The sequence below is a fragment of the Vipera berus genome, assembly GCF_964194415.1.
Source record: "Vipera berus genome assembly, chromosome: 1".
Classification (NCBI taxonomy): Eukaryota; Metazoa; Chordata; class Lepidosauria; order Squamata; family Viperidae; genus Vipera; species Vipera berus.
Genome location: NC_138202.1, coordinates 357,139,599 through 357,152,157, shown reverse-complemented (window position 1 = coordinate 357,152,157; position 12,559 = coordinate 357,139,599). Strand labels below are relative to the sequence as shown.

The 12,559-nt window shown below is 46.5% G+C and overlaps 1 protein-coding gene across 1 annotated transcript in view; it reads left to right on the top strand.

Annotated features, from left to right (window-relative positions):
* Positions 1-1,800: 1,800 nt before the first annotated feature.
* YPEL2 (yippee like 2) overlaps positions 1,801-12,559 on the top strand; it is a 38,024-nt gene continuing 27,265 nt past the window's right edge. The window contains exons 1-2 of the mRNA XM_081346715.1: positions 1,801-1,949; positions 4,166-4,477. Of these exons, the coding sequence (XP_081202841.1) occupies positions 4,361-4,477 (117 nt within the window). The 5' untranslated portion in view covers positions 1,801-1,949; positions 4,166-4,360. The remainder of the gene's footprint in view (positions 1,950-4,165; positions 4,478-12,559) is intronic.

The following is a 12,559-nucleotide window of genomic DNA, read 5'->3' as shown; positions in this document are numbered from 1 at the left end:
TCAGCCAGGCACGCTGCCTGAGGAATTCTGGGAGTTGAAGTCCGCAAGTCATGAAGGGGCCATAGTTCCCCCATGTTGGCTGAGGAATTCTGGGAGTTGAAGTCCGCATGTCATGAAGGGGCCATAGTTCCCCCATGCTGGCTGAGGAATTCTGGGAGTTGAAGTCCGCATGTCATGAAGGGGCCATAGTTCCCCCATGTTGGCTGAGGAATTCTGGGCGTTGAAGTCCCCAAGTCATGAAGGGGCCATAGATTCCCCCATGCTGGCTGAGGAATTCTGGGAGTCCCCAAGTCATGAAGGGGCCATAGTTCCCCCATGTTGGCTGAGGAATTCTGGGAGTTGAAGTCCGCAAGTCATGAAGGGGCCATAGTTCCGCCATGTTGGCTGAGGAATTCTGGGAGTTGAAGTCCACTAGTCATAAAAGGGTAAAGTTGGAAGACCCTTGCTCTGAGTAGTATCCATGGGTGCACACTGCTAGTCTTCTGCCTGTTTGTCCTACAAAGTGGCTATTACAGTCCTTACATTATGTGTTGTATATTAGGGGTCCCCAATCTTTTGGGCCCCCCGGGACTGGTTTTGTGGAAGGTGATTTTTTCCATGGGCTGGGAATGAGGAGGAGCGTGCAATCTAGATCCCACATATGTGCAGTTTTGCTCACCTGCCGCTCACCTCCAGCTGTGCAGCCCCGGTTTCTAACGGGCCATGGATCACTACTGGTCCAAGGCCAGGGGGTTGGGGACTCTTTTGTAGATGACTCCTGGTTTTCCTTCTGGGATTGCTGGGATAGGATGTTTGGGTGATACGGTGATGCCACAACTCCTGCAACCACATGCTACAAATATGTGGTTGTAAGAATCTGTCCCTTTCTTCCTTTCTCCCTTCCTCTCTCCCTCCCTCCGTCCCTCCCTCCCCCTCCTTCTTCCTTCCTTCCTTTCCTCCCTCCCTCCCTTCCCTCCCTCCCCTCCTTCCCTTCCCTCCCCTCCTTCCTTCCTTCCTTCCTTCCTTCCCTCCATGTTCCCTCCCTCCCCTCCTTCCTTCCTTCCCTCCATCCTTCCCTCCCCTCCTTCCTTCCTTCTTCCCTCCTTCCTTCCTTTCTTCCTTTCCTCCCCTCCTTCCTTCCTTCCCTCCCTCCCTCCCCATCCTTCTTCCTTCCTTCCTTCCATCCCTCCTTTCCTCCCTCCTTCCTTCCCTCCCTCCCCTCTTTCCTTCCTTCCTTCTCTCCTTCCCTCCTTCTTTCCTTCCTTCCCTGCCTCCCTCCCTCCCTGCCTCCCTCCCTTCCTTCTGCCTCTTTTTTCTTCCTCCCTCTCTAAGTTCCCTTCTCAAACACAGTGTCCAAATTAGCCCATTTTTCTAAGGTCTGCAAAACACTGAACTGCAATCAAGCCACAAGGCCAGAGATTGCCCAACAGATTCACAGCAAGCAGAAGTGAGCTGAAACGAACCAAATTTAATATTTTGTGCAACTGCAGCCTGAGGGCTTCACTGACCTGGCCCAAGGCGTTGTGCAAAGCCAGACCTTGTGATGGGGATCATAGTGGAAAATTTTCAACAAAACCAGATTTGATTCTGCTCACCTTTGAAAGAAAACTGATCGGATTGCTCCAAGGAGGGGCAGGTCAGTTTCGCCCTGTTCTTTCCTTGATCAGGTTTCTGGGGATTCCCCCTTTCAGTGGGGTAAATAAAGGTAATCCTCATCTTACAATTGTTTGCTTAGTGACCATTCAAAGTTATAAGAGCACTGAAAAGAGTGACTTAATGATTGTTTTTCACATTGTAACTGAGCCTGGAAAATAGGACCGTGAGATCTGAGCTGCAAAACCCCAGGAATCCACTAGAGGGCAACCCATGTGGTCACGTGATCAAAATTCAGACGCTTGGCAACTGGCATGTACTTATGGCGTTTGCAGGGATCTGGGGTCACGCGATCACCTTTTGCGACCTCCTGACAGGTAAGTGAATCTGGCTCACCCATTGGCTCACCCATTGTCAGAAGGTGGCAAAAAGGATCACGTGATCCTGTGACAGCAGAAGTGTCACGAATACATAACAACAGCAATAGCACTTAGACTTATATTCCACTTCCCAGTGCTATACAGCCCTCTCTAAGCGGTTTACAGAGTCAGCCTGTTACCCCCACCCCCCCACCCCCAACATTGTGGGTCCACATTTTACTGACTTCGGAAGGATGGAAGGCCGAGTCAGCCTTGAGCTGGCCAGGATCAAACTGCTGGCAGTGGGCAGAGTCAGCTGCAATATTGCATTCTAACCATTGCGCCACCATAGGAAGAAAGGAAGGAAGGAAGGAATAGCACTTATGTACCGCTTCACGGTGCTCTACAGCCCTCTCTAAGCGGTTTACAGAATCAGCATCTTGCCCCTAATAATCTGGGTCCCCATTTTACCGGCCTCGGAAGGATGGAAGGCCGAGTCAGCCTTGAGCTGGCCAGGATCGAACTGCTGGCAGTGGGCAGAGTCAGCCTGCAATGCTGCATTCTAACCTTTGCGCCACCATGAAGGAAGGAAGGAAGGAAGGAAGGAAGGAAGGAAGGAAGGAAGGAAGGAAGGAAGGAGAAAAAAAGGGAGAGAAGGAAGGGAAGGATGGAAGCAAGCAATGGCAATAGCACAGACTTATATACTGCTTCACAGAGCTTTACAGCCCTGTCTAAGTGGCTTAGAGAGTCAGCATTTCCCCCCCCAACAATCTGGGTCCTCATTTTTTGGAAGGATGGAAGTCCGAATCAACCCTGAGCTGGTCAGGATCGAACTCCTGGCAGTGGGCAGAGTCATCCTGCAATGCTGCATTCTAACTACTGCGCCACCACAACTCCTACATAAATACACGCCAGTTGCCAAGTGTCTGAATTTTGATCATGTGTTCAGAGGGTCTTGCCTACGGTCATTAGCGTGAGAACCAGTCATAAGTCATTTTGTTCAATGCTGTTGTAACTTTGAACAGTCACTGAACAAATGGTTGTAAGTCAAGGACTACCTCTAGCCTTACAGTAAAGTAGAATTAGCTGATCTGATTGTGCTTCCTCTTTGTTCTAGCAATAGCACTTAGACTTACATACTGTCCCACAATGCTTTATAGCCCTCTCTGGGCGGTATATACAATCTGGGCCCTCATTTTATTGACTTCAGAAGAACAGAAGGCTGAGTCAACCTTGAGCTACACAGGATTGAACTCCTGGCGATGGGCAAAATCAGCCTGTAATGCCGCATTTTAACCACTGCGCCACCACGGCAAGGGAGGAAGGAAGGAATAGCACTTATGTACCATTCCACAATGCTTTACAGCCCTCACTAAGTGGTTTACAGCAGGACTTTTCAACCTTTTCACCCATTGTACCACTTTTAGGATATGCCAACATCCGAGTACCACCAGTCACCTAGCAAGGTGTCAAAAACATGATGACCAAAAAAGAAAAAGGAAAAAAATGATGAAGTACAGGTAGTCCTCGACTTACAACAGTTCGCTTAGTGACTGTTTGAAGTTACAGTGGCACTGAAAAAAGTGCCCCCCAAGCCACAGCCGAGCAAGACGCCTGCCTGCCTGCCTGGCGGCGCTCTTCTTCCTGTCCGAGGTTTTCATTGTTGTGAGCATCTCTTTTGAGGATTAGCAGCAGGGGTGGGGTGGGGGAGTGTTTGGTTTTTATTCCCCCCCACCTGCTGGGTGGTTGCAGCAGGTTTGGTCACTTCACGTGACCCTGGGACACTGACCGTCATAAATATGAATCAGTAGCCAAGCATCTGAATGTACATCACAAGCCCCAGGAGATGCTGCAACATTCCAGCTGATCGGTGCTTCTTCTGGGCTCAGAAGCGCCAGGATCAGCGCTGAGCTCCAGCTGGATCCTGGCGCTGATCCTGGCGTTTCCGCTGAGCCCTGACAGCCCTGCAGCTCCAGCCGTCTCTCACTCAGGCTTGTTCGGTACTGCCACCGGTTCAGCTCACTCCCCTCCCCTGCTACCACTTTTCTAGGATGGTCGCGTACCACCTGCCAGGTGCCAACATACCACAGGTGGTACCCATACCACTGGTTGAAAAGCCCTGATGGCAACAACCTGAGGTAGTTTACTCAGAACTGGAATGCCGAAGGTTCATACGAGAGCTGACTACTGTTGTTTGGAAAGCCCATTCTTTCTCCTTCTTTTTGTCCACTCAGGTTAACGTGGGTTGGTTGGCTCCTGGGCCCAGTTCTGTTATCCCGAAGGCATTGCCAGTGTGTGGAGCCTGCGCCACACCCGCCCCCTGCCAAATCACGGCCTTTACCTGCGTGTTCCAGTGTTTCCCCTGCGACCCGTCGTGTAGGAGGACCTCCTGGGCCACCTCCGAGTTCACGCAACATTCGGTGGCGCCAATGGTGAAGATGACGCGGTCCAAGACATTCCAAGCGTACCTGCCTTCGTGCCATCGCACGTACAGCTGCATCCACTGCAGGGCTCACCTGGCCAACCACGACGAACTAATTTCAAAGGTAGGTCATCCTCAAGCGGGGAGGACTGCTAGAGTGCCTGGGAAATTGAACAACCAAGACAATTTTAATGGATGTTTCACGCAGAGGTAGTCTTACGACTTAGAAACTGAACCCTAAATTTATGTTGCTAAGTGAGACATGTTAAGTGAGTTTTGCCTCATTTTACGAGCTTGTTGCCTCCGTTGTTAAGTACTTCACTGCAGTACTTCAGCTAGTAACACGGTCGTTAAATGAATCTGGTTTCCCAATTGACTTTGCTGGTCAGAAGGTCGCAAAAGGGGATCACATGACTCCCAAGACACGGCAACCGTCATAAATATGTGCTGGTTGCCAAGCGTCTGAATTTTGATCACGTGACCACGGGAAAGCTGCAGTGGTTGTGTGAAAAACAGTCCTAAGTCACTTTTTTCCAATGTTGTTGCAACTTGAAACGCTCACTGAACAAAACAGTCGGAATTCGAAGACTCCCTGTATTTTTCCTCCAGAAAAAGTAATTTGATAATTGCAATTGTAATGTAATTATCCAGAACCAACTTTGGGGGAGACGGTCTCTGCCAGGATGGAAACAATAGCCTTATGCTGCTTTTCCAAAAACGCAGATTCAATGGGTCTTCTTTCAAAAAAAAAATTGACTACAAATAGTCCTGGACTTACAACAGTTCCTTTAGTTACAACCGCACTGGGAGAAAAAGGGCCATTTTCACACTTGGAACAACTGCTGCAACATCTGCATGGTCAGTTGATCTGTTCGGTCCCAGCCCACGTGAGTCCTGGCTATGCTCACAAGGAGAAACTCCTCTTTCAATCAAGCGGGCAGGAAGCACAGGAAAAACCCAAACCCTTTTTATTATTCACAGACCATGTCCGAGGCAAACAAACACGGTTCACAGAAACTCGATCCTCAACACGAACGGTGGCCTTCGGCAACCAGCACCTCCCACACCTTCCCTTTTAGCATTCAGCCAAGGCGTGGCTTCCTAATGCCTTCTCCTTTGCCTTTGGAGCCGCCCCATTGCATTCCTCTGTCCTACTCACTTCTCTTGCTGATGCTGTCGTGCATCCTGGATTTGTCCCAGCTGTGCTTCGTCGCTGTCCAACTCAGGCTCCCAGCACAGCTGCGTCTCAGCCTGAGTGTGAGTAGAGGGGCCAGCATGATCAATATCCAGCCGCTTGGCAACTGACTCATATTTATGACGGTTGCCGTGTCCTGAGGTCATGTGACCACTATTTGCGACCTTCTCACAAGTCAGTGGGGAAGCCAGATTCATTTAACAACCTTGTTACTAACTTAACAACTGCAGAGGCAAAGATTTCAGCATATTTGAAAGACCAATCGCAGCAGAGATATATTGTGGAATGGAGAAGATGGATTGAATATATTCAGAATAAATATGGGACTAAAAAGTTTCACTTAGCATTTGAATAAGTAGTGGATTTTTATGATGTATAATTAGTTAGTTGTTATTTTATTAATATTATGATTACGGAGAGTTAAAGTGCTATAGAATTTAATGTTTTATTTTTGTTGTTAGCATATTTTAGCCTATGTTTGTATTATTATACCCTGTATTCAGCTCTGGGAAGTCGGGGAGGGGGAGGAGGGAGTTTTTTGTATTCAAAATGTATTGTAAAACTTTTCAATTAAAAAAAAAACAACTCCAGTGATTCACTTACCAACTGTGGCAAGAAAGGTTGTGAATTGGGGCCAAAAAAAAAGACTTTAACAACCATCTCACTTAGCAACAGAAATGTTAGGCTCAATTGTGTGGTCGTAAGTTGAGGACTACCTGTATTGCATAGTATCGTGCGGGTTTTGAGTGTGAGTGTGAGTGTGACCAACTGTTTTGTCGGGGGAGGGAATTGTTCTTTAGCAGTAGTTTTTTATTTCAAGAAGGTTAAATGGATATTCTTGATGCTTTTATCCAGTTCCCTAAGATCCGTTCCGGGAAATAAAATATTTGCAGACTTTCATACTTTTTCATTTTTTTGTTGGCACCTTCTTTCTGGCAGGTGCAAGGGTGAATATTTGTTTTATTTTATGGCTTAATTTTTGCTCCTGTGGTCCTGAGTTCAATTAGTAAGAAGATCCCTATTGTGGCTTTGTTGTCTGGCCAAAATGGGAGTCTGGCTGAAAGCAAAGGAGTTGAATGCGGTTTTGTGGGTTCCCTCTGGAGGAACACTGTATGCTTCGGGGTGTGAGTGTGGATTGAAATTGTTGCACTTTTACCCCGGGAGAGCTGGGTGACCCACTTTGGGAAGTGACTGGAATGTTTAGTTTGTTTATTTCAAGCATTTATAAGGCTTGAATAACTGGGCTTGCAAGGGTTTTGGGTAGCCTCAGCTATGCAGGTAAGTCCTCAATTTAGAACAGTTCATTTAGGGACCGTTTGAAGTTACAGCGGCATTGGAAAAAGTGACTTAGGACCGTTTCTCACACTTACAACCATTGTAGCATCCTGATGATCACGTGATCAAAATTCAAACCCTTGGCCAATGACTCATATTTATGATGGTTGCAGCGCCCCGGGGTCGTGTGGTCCCCTTTTACGACCTTCGGACAAGCAGAGTCAACCAGGAAGCCAGATAACAACTGTGTTATTAACTTGAACAACTAAAGTGCTTCACTTAACAACTGTGGCAAGAAAAGGTCGCAAAATGGGGCAAAATTCACTCAACAACTGTCGTGCCTAGCAATAGAACTTTTGGACTCGATTTTGGACATTAGAATAGAATAAGAATAGAATAAGAATTAGAATTAGAATAGAACAGAACAGAACAGAACAGAATACAGCAGAATAGAATAGTAGAACAGAATAGAATAGAAGTAGAACAGAACAGAATAAAATAGAGCAGAACAGAATAGGAGTAGAACAGAACAGAACAGAACAGAATACAGCAGAATAGAATAGTAGAACAGAGTAGAATAGAATAGAAGTAGAACAGAACAGAATGAAATAGAGCAGAATAGAATAGGAGTAGAACAGAATAGAACACAACAGAATAGTAGAACAGAATAGGAGTAGAACAGAACAGAACAGAACAGATTAGAGCAGAATAGAGCAGGAGTAGAACAGAATAGGAGTAGAACAGAACAGAATAGAACAAAATAGAACAGAATAGAATAGCAGAACAGAACGGAACAGAACAGAACAGAACAAAATAGGAGTAGAACAGAATAGAATAGAACAGAAAAGAGCAGAGCAGAACAGAATAGAGCAGAACAAAATAGTAGAACAGAACAGAACAGAACAGAACAGAACAGGAATAGAATAGAATGGAATGGAATGGAATGGAATGGAATGGAATGGAATAGAATAGAATGTAGAGAGAATAGAATAGAATAGAATAGAATAGAATAGAATAGAATAGAATAGAATAGAATAGAATAGAATAGAATAGAATAGAATAGAATAGAATAGAATAGGGCTGGAAGGGACCTTGGAGGTCTTCTAGTCCAGCCCTCTGCTCAAGCAGGAGAACCTATACCATCTCAGACAGGTGAATGTCTAGAATAAATTGAGGACTACCTGCAAATAATTTTTGTTTATTTACTTATTTCATTTTCACCCTGCTTTTTCTTTTGTACTACTCCTGCCTCCCACCCTGTGAGGTGGGTTGTGCCGAGAGGGAGGGACTGTCCCAAAGTCACCCAAGCTGAAGAGAGGACTAGAATTCTGGCTACTGCATCATCGTCGTCTTCATTTTATGGGTAGTGCTCAACTTACAACCATTCGTTTAGCGACCACCGTTACCAAAAGCTACGGTGGCCCTGAAAAGAATAATTTATGATTACGACCATTTTTCACACTTACGACTGGCGCCGTATCCCGAACAGCCACGTGATGGCAATTTAGGCCAGGGGTCTTCCAAGTTGGCCACTTTAAGACTTGTGGACTTCAACTCCCAGAATTCCTCAGCCAGCCACTGGCTGAGGAATTCTGGGAGTTGAAGTCCACAAGTCTTAAAGTGGCCAACTTGGAAGACCTCTGATTTAGGCTCTTGACACCCAGCACCTCCTTTGGACATTTGCAGCATCTTGGTGATCGCCATTTGCATCTTTCTCAGTCAGTTTCCCACAAGCAAAGTCTATGGAGGGAGCCAGATTCACTTAACGATCATATGATTCACTTAGCATCGTCAGCAATTCGCTTAACAATGCTGGCCAAAAAGCTTACAAAATTAACAACCGCTTTGCTTCGCGGCCTGCAAAGTGGTCTGTGCAGAGAAAAACTCCACCTCTGCTGAAGCCCTTTTAGCTTCACAGTTGAGCGGTACAGATAATCCTCGACTTATGCCCGAAATTTATGTTGTTAAGAGAGACGGTTGTTAGTTGGGTTTTGCCCCATTTTTATGACCTACCTTGCCGCGGGGGTCAAGTCGAATCGTCGCAGTTGTTAAGTTAGCAAACACGGTTGTGAAGTGAATCCGACTTCCCCCGTTGATTTTGTCAGAAGGTCACAAAAGGGGATCACGTGACCCCAGGACACTGCAACCGTCATAAATACGAGTCAGTTGCCCAAGCAGCGGAATTTGGATCACCTGGCCACGGGGATGCTGCAATGGTCGTCAGTGTGAAAAACAGTCATGTCACTTTTTCCAGGGTCGTCGTAACTTTGGATGGTCACTAAATGAACTGTTGTAGGTCGAGGACTACCTGTATATTATAATGAGGACTAGGAACTTACAACGACCCTGGAAAAAGTCACGTGACTGTTTTTCACACTGACGAACTGTGGACTGGTATCGGGCTGCGGCATACCGAAAACGGGTCCACGCAAAGAAGCAGACGGCCCATCCACGGGATACAGGCAATACACAAAACCACGCCCCCTGTGGTCCAGGAAAAAATCCCCTTCCACGGAACCGGTCCCTGGTGCCCAAAAGGTTGGGGTGGGCCCACTAAATTAAAAGTTCCTGATCTTTCATGCCTGTGATGTGCTTAACAACCACACCATAAAATGGTCGTACAATTGGACCCCATCTGATGATGTCTCGCTTAATGACTGTATCACTTAGCAATGGTAGTTGTGGTCCCAATTGTGGTTGCAATTCGAGGACTTCCTATATTTGCATCTGGAACTGCAGTTTTTTAATGAAGTTCCATGCGTGCACCCAGACATACACACAGTTCCAACCAAATAATCTGTTTCCTGTAGTTTGTTGCTGCATTTTTTTCCATCAGAAGAAATAAGCAACGTTGATTATGGAAGTATGTCAAGAATGCTTTTCTAGCATCCTACATCTTCTCTTTTCTTCCCTTCAAACCAACCAATCACAATTAAAGTACCTCGACAGGGAAAATAGTTGTGTTTTGAGCCTGGAAAATAGGACTGTGAGATCTGAGCTGCAAAACCGCAGGAATCCACTAGAGGGCAGCACGGAATTTTCTTGCTGCCCTCTGCTGGTTCTTCAGAGTATTGCAGTCCAGATCTGATTATCCTCTCTAGGAAAAACTTCTTCCATTGGGGAAAAAAAAGAGATCTCTATAAATCTCTTTTAATAATCCAATATAGAATAGTGCCTCTATGGCAGAGGTCCCCAACCTTTTGGGCACCAGGGACCGGTTACGTTGGGGAGAGATTTTTCCATGGACTGGAGGGTGCGTGGTTTTGTGTGCTGTCTGCATACCGCGGATGGGGCTTTCCTTGTTTGTGCAGACCGGTTGCTGGCATGCTGTGGCCCGGTACTGGTCCACGGACCAGGGGTTGGGGACCCCTGCTCTATAGGATTAGTTTCAGCATTCTTTCTAATCAGCCCCTTTTGTTCTGGGCACAATGGAATATTATCCTCCCTTCACAAAAAAACCCCTCTGCTGTAAAGATAGTCCTTGAGTTACGACTGTAACAGGCGTCTGGCTATCACAGTTGTAACTCATAATGGTCATAAATCCAGTCTCCCACGTGACCGGTCCAATTTTATGATTACCTTTATGCCAGTCATAACGCGACTGCCGCGGTCGTAATGGGACTGCCGCGGTCATTAAGGGATTGCCGTGGTCATTAAGTGGACACTGCACTCATTAAGGGAACCTGTGGTTGACTATGGACTGGTTTTGCCAAAGGCTACAAGTAAACGTTGGTTTGGAGCAAAACCGTTGGAAAAATGTGTCATGTGAAGGCGAGTTGCTGTAAAGAGCCATAAAGGCAGTTTGGTTGCAGTTGTTGTCAACGTGGAAGTGTAGTCATGTGACTGTGGGGGGGGAACTTCAAATCCGAGTCGTAAGTACAGATAGTCCTCGATTCACGACCGCAATTGAGCCCCAAATTTCTGTTGCTCAGCCAGACATTAGTTAAGCGAACGTCGTCCCGTTTTACGACCTTTCTTGCCACAGTTGTTAAGTGAATTGCGGCGGTTGTTAAGTTAGTAACCTGGTTGTTAAGTGAGTCTGGTTTCCCCATTGATTTTGGCTTGTCAGAAGGTCGCAAAAGGGGATCACGTGGCAGACTCCAGAATTGATATAGCTGCCTTGGATAGCTAAACGAATTGTTCTAAGAATGCAATTAAAAAAAGAGAGTTTGAAGCTGGGAGAGGAATCAAAACCCTAATTCACCATAAAAAAATCTCATCTGCCAGTATCATTCATTTCTTTTTAACCAAGTTTCTAGTCCTTAACATAGCAACCAAGATACTTAAACCATAATATGGGGACAAGGAAAGAGAAAGGAGCCCACATATTGTGCAGCTGATGAGGTTTGACTGGCCTAACAGTAAGAAATTGCTAGCATTTTCAACAATTCATAATTACACAAAGGCTAGCTATTTCTGTAGATATTTGAAATTTTGCTTGCTGGACCTAAATGCAATTTTGGGTGAAAAATCAGAATATCCTTGCAAATCGTAAATGCATCCATGTCTTGGCCCTGAAAACAGTTCCCCAAAATTGTAGCTCCATTTTCTTATCCAGGACCTTTGCAAATCCCTAGTGATGCCTGGTTTGGTGGCCCAGAGAGAAGTTGGTGAGAGGTTGAAATTTGTGTTGAGCAATGCCCAGTTTAGAGTTCAGTCAAACTTTAGGGCAAGACAACAGGAGAGTTTGAAGCAGCAAGGAAACGTTCCGATGGCTGAAATCCATGGAGAAAAAATCCCATTCTCACATGCCTGATAGTTTATTTAATTGGATTGATTTTTATTTATTTAATTGGATTTATATACCGCCCTTTCCCGAAGGACTCAGAGCGGTTTACAGGATATTTAAAAGAAAATCAATACAAAAGTTAAAACAATTAAAAAGATTAAATGAAACCCTGAGAGAAAATAAAAACCCCAGTTAAAATTAAAAATTAAAAATTCTCAGCCTGGGCCAGAGAGCTCGAAGAGCCAGGTCTTCAGGTCCCGGCGGAATGATCGAAGGTCGGGGGCAGTCCTAAGCTCCGCGGGCAGCTGGTTCCAAAGGGCAGGCGCGCCCACTGAGAAGGCCCTCCCCCTGGGTGTTACCCGGCGGCAATCTTTTACCGGCGGCACCCTGAGAAGGCCCTCCCTGTGGGAGCGCACTGGACGAAGGAAACTTGATGCTGGCAGCAGGTGTTCCCTCAGATATCCCGGACCCTCGCCATTTAGGGCTTTATAGGTCATCACCAGCATCTTGAATCTCACTCGGAGGGCAACCGGAAGCCAATGCAGCTCGTGGAGTAGAGGTGTTACACGGGAGTATCGGGAAACCCCCATCACAACTCGCGCGGCCGCATTCTGCACCAGCTGAAGCCTCCGAGTGGTCCTCAAGGGCAGCCCCATGTAGAGAGCGTTGCAGTAGTCCAAACGGGAGGTCACGAGCGCATGAGTGACTGTGCGTACGGCATCTCGGTCCAGGTAGGGTCGCAACTGGCGCCCCAGGCGAACCTGGGCAAAAGTTAAGTGTCTGGCAGCTGGGACATCTTCTCAAGGAACTTCTTTGACCACGGTGGCACATTTTACCGAGACTGGCATAGGCAGAGTACCGTTGAGCACCTTAACAATTCAACATCAACTGTCAACCCTTGCGAGGTAGGACAGATCGGAAAAGAAGCACTATAACTAATAGTAATAAAGAGCCAGTTTGGTCTAGCGGTTAAGGCACCAGGCTAGAAAGTGGGAAGTGATGGGTTC